Source organism: Mya arenaria, chromosome 12 (assembly GCF_026914265.1).
Source record: "Mya arenaria isolate MELC-2E11 chromosome 12, ASM2691426v1".
NCBI classification, from domain to species: Eukaryota; Metazoa; Mollusca; class Bivalvia; order Myida; family Myidae; genus Mya; species Mya arenaria.
The window spans coordinates 11,069,367-11,091,546 of record NC_069133.1 but is presented as its reverse complement, the minus strand read 5'-3'; the positions used below and the strand labels follow the sequence as shown (position 1 = coordinate 11,091,546).

Below are 22,180 nucleotides of genomic sequence, written 5' to 3'. Positions count from 1 at the left end.
TATATATATATATATATATATATATATATATATATATATATATATATATATATATATATATATATATATATATATATATAAATAGTTGGTATGTTTATCAAGAAGTGTTAGGTACCGCCTTGGAACGGTCAGTAAAAGGTAAATTTACTTGGGGTTTAAACCAGTTTATGTGCACAAACCTCACTCTTATCCCAACAATCCTTAATAAAGATAAAACGCAAAAGGTAAATCTTATCAAAGTATGCATTAACTTGAGGAAACTTATCAATAAAACAAATAATAATAATAAAAAGGTAAACCCCAACTACTTCTATGATTAGAAATCCCAACTCTATCTGCAGACGGAGGGAAACAATTCAGAGCACCTAATGCAAATACTTTTCAAAGATACGATGCAGTCATCGTAAGAAACCAAAAAAATCACACACAGTCTGCCATATAAAATAAAAGGTTTAAAACTGTGTGATCATAGATTTTCATAATAAAAAGCATCATTGTACTAAAACTGGGAACAAATAAAGAAAAACATTATTAAAAATAAAAGCGACTTGTATATGCTATTCTCTCCTTCCAAATGATTTGAAAACGTAAAATATTTGAAGAAAATTAAGTCACAACCAAAACACTCGGAGTCAGTCAACACGTGTTCGCCAAAAAAGGTTTTAAAGATAACATGAATTAGCGAATTCTTCATAAAAATCAAAGCACTGAAAGCTTAGTTATGAAAGGATGCTATATTCAACCCAATATTTTGTTTCAACCTCACATTTACTGTAGAGTTGACTACTGTTTAGTTTCCGAAGGCTTATAAACATTTTAGAAGAAACATCTATAAAGCCCGACTATGGAACAGACTACTCACTGGTTTCAATTTGTTTTAACATGTCTAAGATATAAAAAAATAGGTCCGGGGTATTTCACAATACATAACTCCGTCTTATAAGATGCAATTTATCAAGACAGTATAACAAAATTGCATAGACGAAGATATGTTTTGATGTATGCTGTTATTGGTAGTGTTTGTTATCTAGTTGTTATTATATCAATGTTCAAAATAAATGAGAAAACAATCCATTATTTACACTGCTTTTTGTTTAAATTCAGTGTCAAATTAAGAACTATGCCGGAAAGAGCACCTGTTTTTTCTCTTTCATTCCTCTTTAATATTATATTGATAAGTATATAACACAAGTATTCTTTTTACTGTATTAACATCAGGATCTAAGGGGTAGATAACTGCGGTCTTGGGCCAGGTAAGAGAGTATATAGGTTATCCCGGCCGGTCATCTCAATTGGTGGAGCGTCTGAATTGCAAGCTAAAGGTGTGAGTTTGTGAGATGTTGTAGTGGTCTAGCACGTCACCAATGCATAACGTGTTGAAAGGGCCAGGATGTGATATACGCACGTGAAGGCATGTACCTGGCACAGCTGTCACTTTTGACGCCCTCTCTATTGCATTCCATTTATAGTGCTCCATGTATATACAATAATATTCCTTTTACTGGTTGATGTAACACATGATAAACTTAAAATAATGACTGATATTAGAAATGACTTAAGATGTTTATCTTATAACGACCTTGAGCTGTATTTAAACCATCGCGGACATGAACAGCGTGCTCGCGCCAATAATATTTATATGGAAAACAACAGAAACAAGCTCTGTAGCCAAAAGTTTAAACATAAACACCGTTTAATGGCACATGGTTAACGCCAAAGACATAAAACACAAAACCAAAAAAACAAAAACAAGAAACATGGAACAACAGCACAAAACTCAACAAACATTACAGTGCATATATATTATACAACAAACTAGGTGTGTTTATCAAGGATTGTTAAGTTCCGCATTGGAACGGTCAGTAAAATGTAAATTTACTGGGGGTTCAAACCAGTTTGCGTGCATAACCTCACTCTTATCCTAACAATCCAGATTTAAGAAAAAACCTAAAACGTAAATTTTATCAAGTATGCATAAATTCTATCTGCAGACGAAGGAATATAATTCAGAGTACCTAATTCAACAACTTTTCAAAGATACAGTTATTGTTTGAAACTACGAACATCACACACAGTCTGCCTTATGTAGCCAAGTGAATTTACAGTCTAAGAGAGATAATCCTGTCATGAGATAATGCTGTTAGTTAATCAGATTTCTCTCCCTTACCTTTGTAAAGGAAGAAGTGGGAAATCTCAAGCTTGATTGATTGTCGTGCACAGTTGAAGTCTACAGAGATGTTGGTTTTACTTTGTTTTAGAAAACTTGATTGTTTTACTTGGAATCGGATGTTCTGATGGTTAGTATTGATTTGCATTTGTTGTCTTTTGTGTTTGTCTTGGGTTAGCAATGTATTGGAATGATCATTATTTCATTCAGCTGCATTTATTTAGTTTTGCCATGTATTTTCAAGACATCAGCAGATTTTGTATTTAAAACGAAATGGCAGTTCCATGACATTCTTTTAGCCTCTTTCCATATACTAATATATGTGGGTTTGGTTACAGTTGGTAACATGCATGGATAACAGAAGTCACCATGGGAGTACGAGGGAGTAGGAGTGTTATAACCCATAAATAGTTCCAGTAAGTTCCCTGTCAATGTTTTGTTTTAGTATGTACTGTGTTGTTGTTGTTGTTGTAATCGCTTGTATTATATATGTGTTTTATATGCTTTAGCCATTTAATTTAATCTGCCACTGCACACGATTAAATCATATAAGATAATTAGACTGTTTACGACGTTAAGACAGCTAAACTTATAAACATGTTATTATTCAAACATCTTATGATTGTTTATATTTATATTTTCAGGACGTTCCGATATTATATTAACATTGAATAATGTTGAATATAGAGATATTGAAGAACACTGTGTTTGTTTTTTGAACTATTAAACTGCTACATATGGTAACCTGGACATATAGACCCACCCTCGCTCAGGACTTATTCTCATCTTAAAACTTAGAATAACATAGAAAGCAACACTAAGTAAATAAAAGGTTTAAAACTGTTACAGCGTTTGTTACCTACGTGGTGTCAGAAAATGGACGTTATGTGTTATGGATAAACACTTGAATTAAAAGAGATGCAAAACATGTTCCTTTTTATGAACTATCGGATATACACTTTTAGCCTTTAATTGAAGGGGACACGCAAGATTATATCCGAGGAATATCCTTATTTATTTTATGCTTTCCGGTGGTTTATAGAGATTTATCTGTAAGAAAAATGTTATTTCACTGTTCCAAGCAGTTATAGTTTACCTTGGTTTTATTATTATTTTATTTGTTGTAACGGAATAAAAGAAATAATTTTGTTTTAGTTGTATATGTATTTATTCAACCACGGCATTATACATACGCATTGTGGCGAATTTTATATATTATTATTATTAATATTTTAATATTAATCGTCAAAATAACAACATTGTGATGTAATGTACTTTATCGCATTGAAACGGAAAACAATAGACAATGTCGTTGACGGTTGACGTTCCCTTGTATTGGCCACTAGCAAAATTGTCTTGTTGACAAGAGCTGTTTGAGTATTAAAAGCGACAAAAGTCCACATTATCCTATATTGTAACATGAAAAGCATTTGTATGTGTGGTGAATATACTGTGCAGAAAAAAAGACTGTATTCGGCCAAAAATAACATGCACACATTTCATTACCCTTTTCTAAGCCATTTTAGCATTGTTTTCATATCTCCTAATATTTGTTTAAACTGAGGGTCAAGACAGCCGTACACAAAAGGGTTGATAACATGGTTTATGAACACAAGCCTGAAAAAGAAGAAATACACGGCCTTCTCATAGTCATTCAAACTCTTTAAGATACCTCGTGTTATAAAATCTAATAATGTCATATACATAATTGTTGTGATAATGAATATGATTGTCAGAACGAACATAATGTACGTTTTCCGGCGAATGCGATTCGCTTTTTCTCGACGTCGACGCCGTACCTGTTGTATATGACGTTCTTCCGACGTCCAAACCTCGCAAGTTGTTTCGGCGTCCAAGACACAAACATCAATGACCGCAACCGATTCGCTATCATGTGGGGACCTCATTTCCGTTATGCTGAACTCTATCGCTGATTCACCGTTTCTGGTCGATACGTCAGAATTAGTTATCTCGGGTTTTTTATATGATTCTGGTTGCGACCTTGACGACTTGCTGACCATTGGCGGGCCCGAGTGTTTGCTCCTCCCGGCGAATTTGCGATCGAAAATGAGTGTCTTTGCTACCAGTATATAAAGAACGAGCGTGATTACCAGGCATATCCCAAGTATAACCTCCACTGATGTAGCGATTACAAACAGATGTCTACTGTCAACATAACGAGCATCCTTTCCACAGATAGTGACGGTAACGTTTCTTCCGTTGTATAACCTAACGTCCTGGTGGATTCCCCAGAGAAACCAGCTCGGGAGTGAAATTATGAATGCCGCGCCGTAGATCGCCCCGCACATGATAATCGCGTGTCGAGGCCTGATCTGCCATCCGAATGGCGCACAAACCTTCCGGTAGCGATCGACGGCGATTGTGCACAGACAAAACGCCGCCCCTGACACCGTGAACACGTTGAAAAATGACTTGACCTTGCAGATGGTTGGAAATGGGTACTTGTACCAGTATTGCTGCGTGAGAATCTCCCCAGGCATCGTGGTCAGCGTGCTTATAACGTCCAGAAAAGCCAAGCACAGCACGAAGTACCGGAAGTTACAGTCATGGTAACGCTTTATAAACATATACAATACCAACAGATTGCCAAACAGTCCAAGAACTATTTCAATTCCAACAAAAACCGTCACGGGTGTGACAGCCCTTTTTAATTCGCCATTCAGTTGGTCCAATAATTCACTCTCCGTCGCATGAGATAGTCTCGTGCCGTTGCCAGCATTAGAGAGGTTATTAACAGTATGGCCAAAACTAATAGTACTTGTAGGCATGTGGCTATCAACCATCATTATTTAACTTTTTTTAAAACATTGCTCCACTATTGAAAAAATGTCGATCAAAACTTAAATTAATTAAAGCAATCACATCATAACTAACAACTTTATTATCCATCTTTTGAATGATGCGTTGTCTATTTTCTACTTGTGGTAAATATTGCTTTTAAAAAGTATAACGATTGCGGTTCTTATTGTAACATGAGTAAGTGAACCAAGCGGATGTACACTTTTTAATCATTCATGGCACAACTGACACAAAGAGTATAGCTATTTTTTTTTCTTTTGGCTTCTTAACCTTTTGATTGTATAAAAGCTATATTGATTGGGCTTCAAATAAATAGTCACACAGCAATTATTTAATACGCTTTGCAGAAGTAATTTTCCTGTGGCTTCTTGCGTTTCATTTAGTTTCTGAGTATGAATTACAATACTTGTATTGCCAAGTCACCTTGAATCCACTGTTTCGAAATTGATCTCCATTAATCAGCAGAAATTTGAGTTTTCTCGGTTGCAACACAAAGTTGTAACTTTTTGTAAATTGTGACTCCGACTATGTCCTACCCGACAGTTACGATTGCTCGGTATATAAACAGAGGAAGGGTTCACTTTCTGTTATTTATGCTGTAATTTCGCCTCACAAGATGGAAGAGCTTTCTCTGTAAAAGCCTATAACCTCTGACTTTCAGTTATACTCACTATGACCCACAAGCTAGCTGAGCTCTCTCTCTTCGCAAGAACGTAGAAGCTATGACTTATCTAAAATCAAAGCGCTGATAGCGCTGCACGAACAGGGTTTTAAACAGGTTTTCACCATTATGATTCACGATCATGTGTATATTAATAAGGTGCTGATATGTTGCACAGTGAATCTAAGAGTCCCCGTGTAAACCAACCACAGGGGCCGCCCCAGGTTTATTGAAGCATAATGGTAAATGACAAATTAATATTTTATTGACAATAAACTTAATGTCGCTGTGTAACCAGGTAAACCAGGATGGAGAATGCAACCAATCACAGCATAAGCCTCAATCTTATGGGGTTATAAGTTAGACTTGCCAAGGATTTATTAACCAGAGAAATAAAATAGAAATCGTTGATCATCCAGTGTGAATTTAAAAGATACACTAAAACCGTTTCCGGTTGGTAATTAGATGTAGGCATAAACAAAGACTACACTAATTATAAAATTGAAAACGATCCTTTTCAGGGACACTGTTAAAATTTTAAATAGTATTTTAGAATGATATATACACTGATTTACATAAAAAATGGATTCTCACCCAGGAGGAACGATAAATAGATACTATGCAACGGCTGGTGAATTATTGAAACAGCATACAAAGTCCACGAAGCCTTACTCCCCGTAAATGTGTGGGGTTTAATAAAAGAAAATGAAAATATAAAAAGGGTGAATGCTTGTGCTATTCCCAACCAAGAAAATGAAATATAAAATAACCAAACTTTACTCATTAGCAAGAGTTTGCCTATGTTTGCGTTATTATTCAAAATCAACTTCGAAAATACAACAGATTAAAAACAAATAGTTTCTTAATTAAAATGATCAAAATTAAAATAATTTCTTTCAAACAATTGAAAATGAAACACCTAAAAAGGTTATTAAATCCGTGATATTTTCTTAAATTTACACCAAACCAGCAAAAAAAATAAAACATAATTCATTTCAATGAAATGACATTTTCAAAAAAAAAAAAAAAAAAAAAAACATCCGTCTATACGTACACTTTTAACAGAAAATAAAATAAATTAAACAAAATAAGTCTTAAAAAATCCTTAAGTTCAAAACTTTTTTTTCTTCTTTGACTTTATGGTCAGCAACTCTCTTCTATTTCTATATCGTCAGCTAACTCGTCAGCACTTTAGAACGAGCCTGTCAAAATGCCACGTGATCAAATAACGACTGTTGATTGGATGCGGGCGATCACGTGATATTTTAAGCGGGGAAACTGTGCGCAGGGGATGAGATCATTGTGTCACGTGATGGAATAATGCGCTTTTAGTGGATAGTAGTTCTTTGTTTACGTTTCGATGTTCATTCATTTTTGGGCGCAGGGATACTACTTTAATATTATCTTTATCTAAGTTCAACAAATTAAATGATTAAAATAGCTATTGCGATATGATTGCTTCTTGCGTTGTCAAATCTAGCTCGGTTATTGTTAACATAGCTTGCAATTTACATAGGCATTTTCAACCCTGTTCAACAAGTCCCTTTATCGTATGCCTTAACTTCAACGCGGTCCACTCGTCAGCTATTATCAAAACAATGCGTCAAACTGGGCTTTTCAGCAAAGTCGGCTATTTTAAAAAAAAGTGACTACAAAGTTCAAGTGAATTTAACAAAATGTTCCTCTTTTCAGTAGTCCGAAGTGGCATCCAGAATGTAAACGTTACCAAAAACTTGATCTCTTAGCGTTGGAAAATGCTATATGAAATGGTTTAACTTACAATTACAATTTCAATTAACCATTTATATAATTGTGAAAGTATTTCTATCAATCAAAATTGATTATTCGCCCAATTAATACCATAAAGTTTTACGTTTCGTTATTGGCAGTTGTTTTTCAAATGCACTATTGGCAATGACTATCGAATTAAAAAGGGGAACAACTTTGCAAACGGGTAAAACTTCGTAGCACTATTCTTTGCCTTTTTTTACTTGATCCGGTGTTCAAAATGTACTAAATCAATTCAATAGCTAAATAATACTGAGTTTGAAACTGATTAACACAAGTATTTCAATATGCACAGAGTGCTTACGCAAATTTAACGTTATAGAAAATATACAGGGGAAGTTTGTCGATTTCATTGTAAGATCATATAATATTTCGCGAGTGTCATAGAAAAATATATTTTCACGAGTGGTGAAGATAATTTGATATGCCGATACCCTTGGGACGCCTCTAACGCAATGTTTTGACAGCTGTTTATTTCCGGCTCGTAGAGAAATAGTTCTCTAAGAGTTTTTTATTTTTTATTATTTACTCGTGTTTAAGTGCAAACTAGTGATCATTCATCGATGAGCTTTTATTAATGCATCTAAATTATAAATAATAACCGTAAATGAAAGTATTTTTAAATTGAACTGGGCATGAAAACATGGCGAAAATAACACTGGTCGCCATTTACTGAATGAAAAATGAAAAGGTCGAACGTGTTAATAAAACAATGTGAATAAACATTGGATTTAAAACACTTTCCCAAGTTTTTTGCTTTATGGGACGTGGAAATTCAATCACCAATTACTGTCAGAGAGCAGTCTGATTCGCCTGTTTTCGTGATAAAGAGTGATTACCACGCTTGGTTATTGACAATATTTTAGGCGGGTTGGGTAAACAAAAATCGTATCGTGAATTTTCCGAGAAGTTCACACTACAAAGTCATACAGTTTAATACGATAAATTGATAGATAATATAACATCGTACTTATGTTCGAGCGGCTGTTTTCGTTTGTAATGTGTTTTGTACGAACGCCAATGTTCAAACATTCAGCTTCAAGATAAAAACATGTAAGAAAAACGGGACAACTCTTTTTCTAAAAAACGCTAAGTTATATGTATAAGCAAAAAATCTTTATTTAAATTAACGCAACCTCTCTTAATATTAAATTATTTTTGGTAATATTTACTGGTTCAAATGTAACTTTAGTTCTGATCAATGGGACATAACTGCCCTTGATTTTAAAAGTGGTGATTGAAGTTGATATTTACTGACCGAACGATTCCAAAGCTGTTGTAGAATACATGTAGATTATTCCAGGTTGTAAATAGTTCTCTGACCATTGGAAAAGACGCCCTGTTATACCACTTTTTGTTACTTAAATAAAAGACCACGATGCCAGACTCTATCAAAAGCTTTGGATATATCACAGAATACTGCCCTGATTTCTTCTTCTTCATCGAGGGTTTGACAAAAAGAATGATACACGGACACTAGTTGGTTGCCAGTCGAATCTTTCGGGACAAACCCATATTCGAGAGTCGTTATAACATTGTTTTGAGTGATGAAGTTGAAAACATGTTTATGAATAATGCGTTGAAGAACGCTCAGCAGGGAAATGGGTCTGTAGTTGCTGACGTCCTGAGGGTCGTTTTTTTAAAATAAAATGTACTGACATGCGCGAGTTTCCATTGGCGAGGAACGTTCCTTGTATGCAACGAGTAATTCAATAGACAGTTTTCTTGAGCTTTCCTTCAATACAACACCATTAAATAGGTCAGGATCCAAAAATTCACCCCTTTTTTAGAATACGAAGGCAATCTTCAACTTCAAGTTGAGCCATTTCAGTAGAAGATAGAGTAGGTGAGTTGGTGTGTACTGTGAAGGAAGGAACATGGTGATTTGTATTTTCAAGACTGCTTTTTGATTGAAAGAAAGTGTTAATAATGTTTGCTTTGTCCAAGATGTCTTCATACAGCTAATTGTTGTGTCTGAGTGACGGAATGCTGCGTGTTAAATTATGTGTGATTTTTATGAGTTTCCAGAAATATGTGGATTGGTTTGAAGGATCACGCAGTGCTTCTCCTAGTTTGTTAAAGTGATCTTGTTTTGCTGAGCGTGTAAGTGTGTTTGTTTGGTTTCGTATGCGTTTGAAGGTGGACATGTATATAGGGGTGTCTGTATGGTTTGCTAGTTTGTTATCTCTCTTCCTTCTGTGAATTGATTTACTTATTTCATTGTGGGACCAAGGAGGATCTGAATGGTAACATTCGCGAAACAACAATTTTAGCTGGTTTGTAAAACTTGACGTGTACACATCTTATTAGGATCAATACATGAAACCCAGGTAAAATCTGCAATAAGAACACGCAGGCGTTCATAATTACCTTCCGGGTGTTTACAAATTAACCTCTTAAAGGTAAGATTGATAGGATCTGCCCCTCGTGTAATATCTTGGAAGTTGAATTCCACTACCTTCTTGAATGTAGCATGTATGCAGCATTAAGACAAAGATTCATTCCTCAATAGTATTGTCGACACCTAAGTATGTTTAAATCAATTGAATTATTTATGTCAAGGAATTTGATCATAATTAGAGACATTGCTGTGTATGTATATTCAGCTTTGATATTGGAAACCAGCATACTTTGTAACTCGTCAATTCTTCAATGTATTAAAAGGAAACTTACCAATATTAATATACCTTAATAATACATTTATTAATTTACATTTGGTATTACTGATCTTTCGATCGCCATGTATTTCATGAACTTTTTATATTTCTGCAATGATCATGGGTCATTTTGAACTAATTCATTGAGTGTATATCATGTGATTTGAAATATACGCCTGTTCTGTTCTACTATTATAAAGACTTTGGAATATGAACTTAAGATACACAAACGATTTGGAAGCATTGAGTTTGGTTTGTGGTCACCAAGCCGGACAAGTGGGTTTCCTCCGGATGTTCCGGTTTCCCCCACAACACAATACCACATTATCGCGTAACCTCGTGCCAAAGAGCTATTGATATTAGCTACTTGTTTCACGATCGTTGTAAAATAAATAGTTTTAACTAAGGAAGGATCTTTAAGATGCAGTTTAATAAAAGTAAATGTGTAATTGTTTTTGAACAATTCGCTTATCTTAAATATTCTTCCTTAGCTTTTGTTTATATTAAATTCATCTTCTAATTGTTTTATGACCACACATGTCATAGGCCCTTCTAACAGCATTTATATATTCATATGTAAGATCTGTCATGAGTCGTCATATAATACACACATTTACTCAACGAGTTCAACAATTTTCTTAGAAATCGAGCCGTTTGCGAGTTCATTAACATATTTTCTAAACGAGATGAGTTCAGTTGTGTATAATATAATGACGAGTGACAGATTCTTTTTATCACACGTTGTTTTTTTCAGTATTAAATAACAAAAGGACCTACCTGCTGATGAGACAAATGCCACAAACTGACACTGCAACGTCATCTCCCGCGCTACATGCATTGGAGAAATCATCATCATCATCATCATCATCATCATCATCATCATCATCATCATCATCATCATCATCATCATCATAATCATCATAATCATCATCATCATCATCATCATCATCATCATCATCATCATCATCATCATCATCATCATCATCATCATTTTGAGTGAATAATATGAACATAAGTACGTTTGACATTATCATGTGACGAAATTATTAGTTGTATGGAGCCTCCGTCGTTCGTTACTTCCCTTTGTTTTGGTAACGCCGATACAGTTAATACATAGAGTTATTTCAGGATGACTTGTGGGTAATACAGATGTTTTCAAAAGTCTCTTTGGTAAAAAAAAATAGACAGCAGAAATATGAATAACATCCTTAAAACAGCAATCATACGGCGTTTCAGTGAAATCAAACGCCTCATTAATTGGGTACATCATTATTCAAGAAGCTCAATAAAATGTTAGACCTTTTGGAAGACCCACTGTTCATAATATGGAATTGAATTTTGGAGCATTATATTTCAGAGAATAAGTTATGAAGTCTAGTGGTAAGAATAAGATTGTATTTAGCTTTGTCAGTCAAGAGATATTTATGCACCAGTCAATTGCAACCACGCCCCCCCCCCCACTTCCGGGTCCGGGGAATAGCGGGGCCTTTGACTTTCGGTCCAGTCAACCCCCGGTAAAATCCCCGCCCTGTGGTGTCAAACTGCTGGTAAAATCCCTGCCAAAAGTCCCCACACCCCAGGGGAACCCTAGGTTAGGCCCATTCACCGCTATTTTCAGCGCGAAAACAAAACCACCACAGTCACTCGGCACTGCAGGGCCCCATCGAAGGTGAAAACACGGCCCATTTACGCCGCTATCCTCGGTATGCCCCTGGACCTGGAAAGTGGTGGGGGCGTGTTTACAATTGACTGGTGCATTAGGGTCTAAGGATTACAAGAATTTGGAATAAGAAATAGAGAAACTAGTCAGTTCCATACAAAGCTGCCATGTAATATTTCTGGAGACCATTTCAGGGGATTTTGACATATTTTTCGAATTCGAAGAGATTGTTACATAAGAACAGATTTATTTTATATCGCTAACACGCGAGCATCACTTTACCTTCTATTACATTCTAAGTACATGTATTTAATTAATACTTCTATATGAATCACTTGTATTTTTATGAGACACTGTGTTGATTACATGTTATATACACATATTCCACAAAAAGCAATTTCAAACAAAAATATATATAATAACCAATATAATGGGCTTACCGATAAATAAACTTATCTACTTACTATCAGAAATGATCACTTTCAGACTAGTAGAGAAAATGGAATAAATGTTTTCAATCTTGGGCATTTCTTCAATTTCCAATATAGTCGTAATTGTTTGCCTTTGATCATGATAAAAACTAAATGTATACTTTTTGTGTAAATGTTGATAAACATGTTTCCTTTTGGCATTTATCAAAACAAACATCACCATTGTAATTCATAAAGTCATTTTCTCCCGTGTAGCAGGAGTAGAGTTGTTTGATTATGCACCAGTCAATTGTAACATAAATTTATTTGGTTTAAGGGGTTGGTTATATGGGGGGTTGTGGTACTCTCTCAAGAGCATTTTAACATTTCTAGACCAAATTGGTGCATATTTTGCGAAAGTATCTTGAGCGCCAAGCAAAAATGCTTACCTTCAGTCTTAAGAAAACGGTCCTTAGCATCCAGTTCGAGTCAACGTGGAATGCGAGCCAAGCGAGTTCGGGCAAACGGGGTTCGACTGTAAAGAGAAACGACAGAACTCATGTGTATACAAGGAATGTTCAATGGTGTGTGTACGTGTGCGCCTTTCTTACTGTGTCCACACAAGGAATGTCCAACGGTGTGTGTACGTGTGCGCCTTTCTTACTGTGCCCACACAAGGAATGTTCAATGGTGTGTGTACGTGTGCGCCTTTCTTACTGTGTCCACACAAGGAATGTTCAATGGTGTGTGTACGTGTGCGCCTTTCTTACTGTGTCCACACAAGGAATGTTCAATGGTGTGTGTACGTGTGCGCCTTTCTTACTGTGTCCACACAAGGAATGTTCAATGGTGTGTGCACGTGTGCGCCTTTCTTACTGTGTCCACACAAGGAATGTTCAATGGTGTGTGTACGTGTGCGCCTTTCTTACTGTGTCCACACAAGGAATGTTCAATGGTGTGTGTACGTGTGCGCCTTTCTTACTGTGCCCACACAAGGAATGTTCAATGGTGTGTGTACGTGTGCGCCTTTCTTACTGTGTCCACACAAGGAATGTTCAATGGTGTGTGTACGTGTGCGCCTTTCTTACTGTGTCCACACAAGGAATGTTCAATGGTGTGTGTACGTGTGCGCCTTTCTAACTGTGTCCACACAAGGAATGTTCAATGGTGTGTGTACGTGTGCGCCTTTCTAACTGTGTCCACACAAGGAATGTTCAATGGTGTGTGTACGTGTGCGCCTTTCTAACTGTGTCCACACAAGGAATGTTCAATGGTGTGTGTACGTGTGCGCCTTTCTTACTGTGTCCACACAAGGAATGTTCAATGGTGTGTGTGTACGTGTGCGCCTTTCTAACTGTGTCCACACAAGGAATGTTCAATGGTGTGTGTACGTGTGCGCCTTTCTTACTGTGTCCACACAGGAATGTTCAATGGTGTGTGTACGTGTGCGCCTTTCTAACTGTGTCCACACAAGGAATGTTCAATGGTGTGTGTACGTGTGCGCCTTTCTAACTGTGTCCACACAAGGAATGTTCAATGGTGTGTGTACGTGTGCGCCTTTCTTACTGTGCCCTAACAGTGTGCCTCTAAACAGAGTTTATACAGTAAAACTGCGATCGTTCAAACTAACCGACTAAAATGAAAACTTTGGTCTTTCGAAACATCGGATCACTCGAGTTTTAGCACGTGTTCCTGCATCCTCGAGCGATCGCAGTTTTACTGTATTTGAAAGTTTGACTACTCGTGGGCACGTATTGTATTTCTGTCTGGAATATCAAACATTTTCTGTCAAAATATATATGATATGTTTTTACCTTGTATTCTAATTCCAACGATGCGTATACAATAGACCAATGACGGACCTGAAGAAAAATATGCGATTCTTCTATTCATGTGCCGTGACACCCGGAAGAAAGCTGTTCTCGGTGAAAAGGCGTATGTTTACAATATTACGTTCAAACATATTATAAACGCATCGGTGTTGCTAGAAAAGGTAAAACAAAACAAAATCAAAATAACGAACAAGTAGAGTTTATCGATTCGCTTGGTAAATACATGTTTGTATCGACCAGAAAAGGTCCATATCAAAAGCTTCATTCAGGAATTCTAGTGGCTTCCTAAACCAAGCGATCCGAAAGCGCTCGCCATCATCTTGAATGACAAGTTAAAGAATGTGTTCGCGAAAAAACTCGTCCAACATGCCATAACAGTGGATTGGAAAAGGGCGCAAACACCCCTAGGGAACCTAAGGCTGTTGGCTCTGCCTCCATTCCATCCTTTATACTGATAGAAGCAGTATCAGAGTTAGCCCAAGCCCGTGCGATTTCTCAACCGTCGCCAGGTTCCAAAAGACTGTCATGAAGTAAACATTGTCCCCATATTTAAGAAAGGTGATCGGCACGAAGCAGCCAATTATAGCATGCCAAACTCGGAGAGCATCTAAAGGTTATATCGTTAATCGTTTGTTTTCCGATGCCGTGCTACCAGTCTGTCAATATGTTTTGTTCTTCAAGGGCAAATTACATCAATTCGGAAGTGACTTCCCAGTGTTAAGTGGGTTTTTTCTCCTTTTGGCACATGTCAGTGAGTTAAAGCATTGCTATATTATCTCAGACCATCTTTAAAGGTTTTGGAGCTGAATGGTTTGTGATTTAAAATAAAACTGTATGATAATGGCTGAATCGTCTTGACACCGGATGTGGTGATTTTATCGAATACTGTGGTTACATTCAACCAAATTTTTTTTGTGAATATAAAATTAACTTTCTTTTACCTAACGTTGTTGAGTGTGGAGTACACAGGTGGAACTTTCTTCCCCTCTATGGTGTATGGGGTTGTGGAACACTATACATCCGTGTTATTTTGCGTGCACATTGGTCAATTGACTATAGAAAATATACGAAGTTTATTTAGTGGTCTTTGACATTTAACGTGAGAGATACTACTGCTGCGTGGTGTAATGTGTACGAGGAGCTTACAGGTTATGGACGTTAATGAACAAGGCGAATGAACGCCGAATTGGACGGCAACCGAGTCAACCTCACAAGCGGGGTCGGGACGGGTAAGGGAATGCCTTGCGCCTGTGTGCATTAAACACTGTCTGTTCCTATTTGGTTTCAGCAAACCCCTGGTCCGGCTTAAAATGTACAAACCAGATCTCGTTGCGACCGTAAAACAGCTGGAATGTCCGTATACTGTGTAACCAACTCAACACCTCCTACCGCCGTCTCGCCTCGCTTTCACTTCCGCTTATTTTTCTATTTTGGATAGGTCGGATCCGGATGAGTGGTCCCACCGGAAGTTGAAAGGTGCGTGCAGACGATGAATTTCTTCTCGAAGCCGTTACTTCTCTCCAAGGTGAGGCGAGTCTGAACGAGAGACTGTATGGAGAGTTGGGCCGCTTTGAAGTATAAATACATTGTATAATCAGATAAGTATAACTATTCAAAAGGTTGCCTTTTTATTCTATCGTAAAATATAAATATTAGTGTTAGTAAATTATATGGTATATATAAACGTTATTCGTGCTGAACAGAGATAAAATGTTTTGCTAGATGCTGGAGATTAGATCCATATTTTGTAGGACATACCATGACATTGGAAAATATAAATCGTTATAATATATATAGATGACAGTAATCTTTTGTGATAATGACCTTTATCATTTATATAGGACAAACTGTCAGACAAGCGAACATCCACACTGTCGACATAAATATACGCAATAAATGTGACCAATATGTTAAAAATATGCAAAAATACATAAACTGTAAAATACTTTACAATGGTATATTTTTAGCCTTTTCTAGCATCTTTATAGCATAATGAATGTACTACATTAGATGCCGACAGACAACAAGAGTGATATTGAGTGGCCTTTAACGTTATCAAGGGTCAAGTGTATCAAGAGTAAGTTCAGTGTTTAACTTAATGTAAATACCAATACATTTAACCATGCCAATCTTACAATATAGGCTCTGTTAATGCATTCGCATCATGTGCGAGTTCTTTCAGCGCCCTGTTCTAGGCTGTATGCAAGGAGGCGGAGAAAGGCCTTCAACCTTGCGGCATCCTGTCACTCCGGCTTCGCAACCACGTGTCACACGGGCTCACGCTCCTGTCAGTGCATTTACATTCGGAACTCCTCGGCCACTTTCCATCGAAAACAACCTCGGATATATGCCGGTACATCAGAAGAAGTAGATCGTTGAATTGTAAATACTAGAAATTCTATTTATAAATTGTAGTGTTTTAATGTGTATTTTGTACTTCTAAGTTTAAATTGATTGCAAGTGAAGTGTACTATTGCATAAATAATTAAGAATTCCAGCAGTAAAGTCATTCGGTTTAACTGCTTAATTCATCGACATGTACTGGCAACGTATAGTTAAATGTCAACATTGTAATCCGTCCATATACGGCTAAGGAGTTCCGAATGGTGCCTTTAGTGCCTTTGTTTATCACTTGTTTAAACAGATTCGTCGTTACAATTTGGTCGCTACAAATTAATTTTAAGTTTGTATCGTTATGATTTAATTTATCACGCGGAAACAACGAACTAAGGTCGTCCCCTCATATGATGTTTTATTTTTGTGAACTTATTACTTATTGAATGACATATCATTTTAAGTGCCCATTTCAGAACAAGAACACCTGAACGGACCTCTGTTTCTTCCACGAGGTTATATTCAAGGCGGTCACGTCCCGGTGGTGTTTCAGCGGATCCAAGGGTCTGTATTCACGAATGTAACAGACTAGGCTCAGAAGACTGAGATGTTGTTTTTTTTTAATTTGGAGGAAAGATGTGTCCCTGCTTGTTAAACATATTATTTGTGACAATTTCGGCAATTTTTACCGTCTTTTCACCTGTTATATTTTTGCAACAAAATAAGGATCTTGCTTTTCTGAGTCTGAGTCCCAAACTTAGACTGAAGACGCTAGTAAATTGGACCCAGGTGTCGTCTGCAACGTCATCTTCAGCGTTCTCTTTTTCTTCTTACACTCAACTGCATGTCCACTTCAGTTGCGGTCAATTGTATGGGACAATTGAAAAAACGCTGCAAACTTTTAACTGAATGCGATAGGGAGCCCAGCCATAAATGCATCTTAGTTCCTGTAATCTCGTCTGGAATCAGACTCAGGGTGTGCCCACTTCCCCCGAAATCTTTGAAACTGTTTAACTTTTATGAAATATGATGCTAAGTCCTGCATGTAATAAAGGACAAATAAGCAGATCAAATAAACAACAAATGAACAATGGAAAACGACTAATTATCAATTACCTTACACAATGCTTAAAATATAAAAAAAAAGTTTAGTTGAGCTTAAAACAATTGAGCAGCATTATTTAAAGAAAAGATTTGGTTATTATTTACATGTTGAACTTTTTAAATCAGATGATTTTGGAAAACATAATCTTAATAATATATGGTAAAAATCTTCAAATACACCAGCTTACTGAAAATTTGTATTATGAAAAAAACGAAATATAGTGTTTACATTTGACATGGGGTTTGACTTATATAAGTCTAAATTTGGATGTGTTGTATACATATCCTTTCTATCACACAGCCATAGTCATACAAAGTTCACATGGGGTGTTATTTAATATTCAACTTAAGCTAATATTATGGCCATGCGTCATTGACTTCATTCAATGTATAGGTCAGTTATTAATAACACAATATCTGATTAGCTACATCGTTCTAAGATCAGAGAGTCAAACAGACAGACAGACAGTTTATTTCGACTTGTACAATCCAGTTCAAACGAATATTAAATACCAGCCCTGACAGCTTAATGGCTGAGGGGGTCGGGACCCCCGGATTAGCTTGTATTTATTTTCCGTTTGCTTGTTATGACGCGCTTGCCTGAACAAGTTTGGCTAAGATAGAGCAGCGTGAATGTTTTCTTTATTGTTAATTCGTGAATCATGATAGGTGCGTGATAAACATACGGTGATAATGCAACGATTACATTCACAACCGTAATTGATTTCTTTTGTGGTCTACCACGCAACATAACGTAACGTTGCGTAACCGCTGTTTACCTATCTTGATGTGGTGGCGTGTATTGGGAACGTGTCCACGCGTGATTGACCAATAATGAACCCTGGCCTTTATCGTGATGTGTATTGACTGACCACAACAGGAAGCGTTATCATTTGTGACCAGACTGACAGATTATACAACCTTAAGTGACGGCTGCGTGTTTACATGTGTATACTTGTTGGATAAAGAAACAATTTTATCGTATATAATAAGTAGCATTTATACATAGTGTGCAATTTAACTGTTTTTGAAACTTACATACGGTAATATAACAGGTGCGTTGGAATTTGTTTTTGCTCTGGATGACTACAGCAGTTTGAGTGGTATTTGATATTTAAAATGGTGGTAGTGAATGATCAAAACATCAGTATGGAGAGTTTGATTCCAAACGTGATCACTGGAACGCTGAAGACGATGTTGCAGACGACACCTGGACCCGCGGTAACGCCTATCGGACGCCACCGCCTGGAGTATACAGTCACGGAACAGACCGAGGTACGCCAGGTTTATTTTTTCCTTGAAACGACAATAATAGTTATTTGTAAGTAAATACGAAATATTAATACATTGGAGCAAATAACTTAGATCATATAGTTTTATATATGATAGATTTAATTGTAAGGACACATTCTAAAATTAACACAGATATCCATATTGATCCAAATCAATCTTTACTGACGAGACTGATGAAATATGTTATATAAAATGATACTTACCCTTCACGTGTGCCCGTGCTTTAATTCCAGGATTATGAGACGCGCGTGTACCCGTGCAGCACGTGGCTGTGTACGACAGTGGCCGGAGTGTACCAGGACGCCGCCAGAGTGGAGGCATTTCGCCGCCTCCTCGCATACAGCCAGGGAGAGAACGCTGATGGTATGAAGGGCCTTTCCTTTTTTATAAATACAAATGTAGAACTGTTAGAAAGAGATAGACATAGTTCATTGTTTTGAAAAGCGAACAGCAAAATCAATCTTTCTCAATCGTTTGATATCCCTGGCGGTTGATAACGATATAATACCATATAATACGCTTGCACCTTTAACAATAATACGGTGCTACTATACATAAAGGGCACACCTTAAATAAAGTTATGGTTGCATCAATAAATGATTGGTAAACCGTTCTTATGCACCGTTGGACTGATGGAATCTTTTGTACTCCATAATTGAATGTGTTAATATTAGACGTCACCGACGGTTAAATTGCTGGAAATAGCATTGAGTAGAGGCCAGAACGTAACAGTATCTGTTGTGTTTTTTTTCAATATTTTTATTGCATATCAGTATGACGTCATTGTGGATAGTGACCTGTCTAGCTGTCTGTCTGTCATTTCCCAAGTCTATAGTCTGATCTAATGTATCAGATTGACTTTCATCATTACCCGTTTGGAGTTTCTTTACATGTTTTAAGGCAAATTAATCATATTCGGTTTGTCCAAAAGATACTCGTTTGAACACTATCAGTACCAAAATGAACACTTAGTCCGAGATATGTTCTTAACCATTTCATATCTAAAACAAACGGTCACGCATTGATCATCGTCGCAATGTCACACCAAATGCTTTATCATCGGCACGAAATGTCAATGGCACCAAATGCTTAATTATCGGCACGCAATGTCACTGGCACCAAATGCTTTATCATCGGCAGGCAATGTCAATGGCACCAAATGCTTAATTATCGGCACGCAATGTCACTGTCACCAAATGCTTAATTATCGGCACGCAATGTCACTGGCACCAAATGCTTAATCATCGTCACGCAATGTCAATGACACCAAATGCTTTATTATCGGCACGCAATGTCAATGGCACCAAATGCTTTATCATCGTCACGTAATGTCAATGGCACCAAATGCTTTATAATCGGCACGCAATGTCACTGTCGTCGAATGCTCTACCATCGTTTTGTTTACAGTACTTTTTTTTCGGGGTAAATCTGCCCCGCCCCCCACGCTGCAAACATTGTTTATACTTATTATTTCTTCACTTCGCAGCGGCTCAACTATCCATAAAGCCTCCAATATTGACGCGGGTCTCCTCGGAGGGAACTGGTGGCTTCGAGCGGAAATTCATCGTCTGCACACACTTATCAACTTCCGATGGGACCACACATCCGGAACCGACCAGCCCGAATGTCTACATAGAACATTTACCAGAAATGACAGTCTTTGTTAGCAGATTTCAGGTATATATACATACGTTCTCTTTTTCCGTTCCGTTTATAATTATTTACCTGTACATATACAGCAAAACCTGTATATTGATGTCAAGTTTGTCTTTGTTTACAATTTAAAAGAAGTGATCATTTAAGGCATTTATTGCAAGTAGACAATGTCTCGGTATGCCTTGTCTCTGTAATTAAACCCCTTTCTCGTGCCTTTGTAGGGTATATCGTGTGAGGAGAGGTGGACAAACGAGGCGCGGCAGCTGGCGGAGGTTTTAAGCCGGGTCCAGGACATCCGGACAGACTTTTACTTTACCGCCACATATGAGAGTCCTTTCCAGCTGGTTTCCGGTCGCAACGAGATCTGGTTTGTGCATTTTGACCCAGACCAGCAGTTCGCTCACACGAAACCGGAACATACCAAGCTTAAATACGGCGCACAGTCGCTGGACATTCCACCCGCTGTCTCAACACTTATGTGCTTTCTGATGTCATATTTTGCCGTGATCTCAACATTGGTCAATGGAATGTTTAACGTGACTTGTCTCGTGAAGGATAACTGGAGCAATATACGGCAACACGCGGGCGCCGTTTCTAAGAGCGTGCAACAGAATGTTTCCATCTCGACGCTTCTGCGCACTGGACTCTCGGTGGCGGGAGCGTTGTGGAATGTTACCGTTGCCGTGATAACGGGATCTTCAGACACTAATGGGCATTTAAGTAACAGGGATAGATAATGTAATATCTGTTATATTTATTGACTTATTTGATATTGTATTGATTTATTTATATAATTATTTTTTAGTAAAATTATTTTATTTAATGAACATGTTTTTATTCAATGTTTTCAATTGAGGTTTATTGTTGTGTGTCTGTTTTTTTATATTTTAATATGATTTAAGAAAATATAAGTTTAAAAAAAAGAATGTTGTTTAATGTTGTGTTGCTATTTGTCTTTGCTGCCTTGGTTTCTCGGGGGTTTAAAGTTCAACAGTAATGAACAGAAATGCGGAGAAGTATGATCGTAAATCATAATATGTATAAAATGAAACTTTTTCAAATGTCTGTATTTCGTTTGAATGTTTGTTCTACATGAAACATTTTAATTAAGCCAATTTGTAATTGCAAAAACAGTTATATCTGAAATTGTGGGAAAAAATGTGATTTTTTTTTTAAAAGCGGATGATAATTCCAACTCTTTATTTCTTTGCGGACGCATACCGTTTCCGTTTTAACATGAAAATGCGTAACACATATTATGACTAATGATGTGAAAAAGGTGTAAATGTTTACATGAAATACCGGTCTTACACCACAACCAATAACCCAGTGCTTTCAGCGCTTTGATTGTTAAATGGTATACTGTACTACTAGTCTGTTTACGATTTTCTTAAAGATAATAAATAACTACCGGGTACTGGCCAAATTTTATCGAAGGTTCTTACGTTTAAGAAGCTTTTATCAATTAGCTGAAATACATACTTATTACATATGCACATTAAATTTTGATAAATGAAAAAGCGTTTATTGTGATTATTTTAAAGATAATTCCTATTTTAAGATTCAGAATTCTTAACAGAAAAAATAGTGCGCAAATTATAGAGATATAAAATTGTGAGCTTAGCTCAATCCTGATATGCGAGACGAAAGAAGTGTCGAGTAATTGGAGCCGCCTGGAGCGATAGGTTTTATATGTTTTAACAAATTAAGATGCACTAGAATGTTGCAGCGCTTTAATTCAATTTTTGACCGGTATTCTTTCAATCCGATCTCTGCACGATTTACCATCTAGAGGGTT

At 36.8% G+C, this 22,180-nt stretch overlaps 2 protein-coding genes across 2 annotated transcripts; one reads left to right on the top strand and one right to left on the bottom strand.

The window, feature by feature from the left end:
- Window positions 1-2,106: 2,106 nt before the first annotated feature.
- Window positions 2,107-4,971, bottom strand: LOC128210442 (mu-type opioid receptor-like). The gene is made up of 2 exons (XM_052914790.1): window positions 3,967-4,971; window positions 2,107-2,121 (listed from the first exon to the last, which is right to left on the bottom strand). The coding sequence occupies exons 1-2, from the start codon at window positions 4,969-4,971 to the stop codon at window positions 2,107-2,109; spliced, it is 1,020 nt and encodes a 339-aa protein (XP_052770750.1).
- Window positions 4,972-15,125: 10,154 nt separating this feature from the next.
- On the top strand, window positions 15,126-21,750 carry LOC128212147 (uncharacterized). The gene is made up of 6 exons (XM_052917442.1): window positions 15,126-15,224; window positions 15,434-16,377; window positions 16,806-18,708; window positions 18,960-19,089; window positions 20,213-20,403; window positions 20,604-21,750. The coding sequence occupies exons 3-6, from the start codon at window positions 18,553-18,555 to the stop codon at window positions 21,117-21,119; spliced, it is 993 nt and encodes a 330-aa protein (XP_052773402.1). The 5' UTR covers window positions 15,126-15,224; window positions 15,434-16,377; window positions 16,806-18,552; the 3' UTR covers window positions 21,120-21,750.
- Window positions 21,751-22,180: the final 430 nt, after the last annotated feature.

Bases quoted from the DNA above. Each gene is read 5' to 3' on its own strand.
- LOC128210442 (XM_052914790.1), bottom strand. From the start codon at position 4,971: ATGGTTGATAGCCACATGCCTACAAGTACTATTAGTTTTGGCCATACT.
- LOC128212147 (XM_052917442.1), top strand. From the start codon at position 18,553: ATGGTGGTAGTGAATGATCAAAACATCAGTATGGAGAGTTTGATTCCA. The intron at 19,090-20,212 runs GTATGAAGGGCC...TTCACTTCGCAG, and splicing joins CCAGGGAGAGAACGCTGATG to CGGCTCAACTATCCATAAAG. The intron at 20,404-20,603 runs GTATATATACAT...GTGCCTTTGTAG, and splicing joins TCTTTGTTAGCAGATTTCAG to GGTATATCGTGTGAGGAGAG.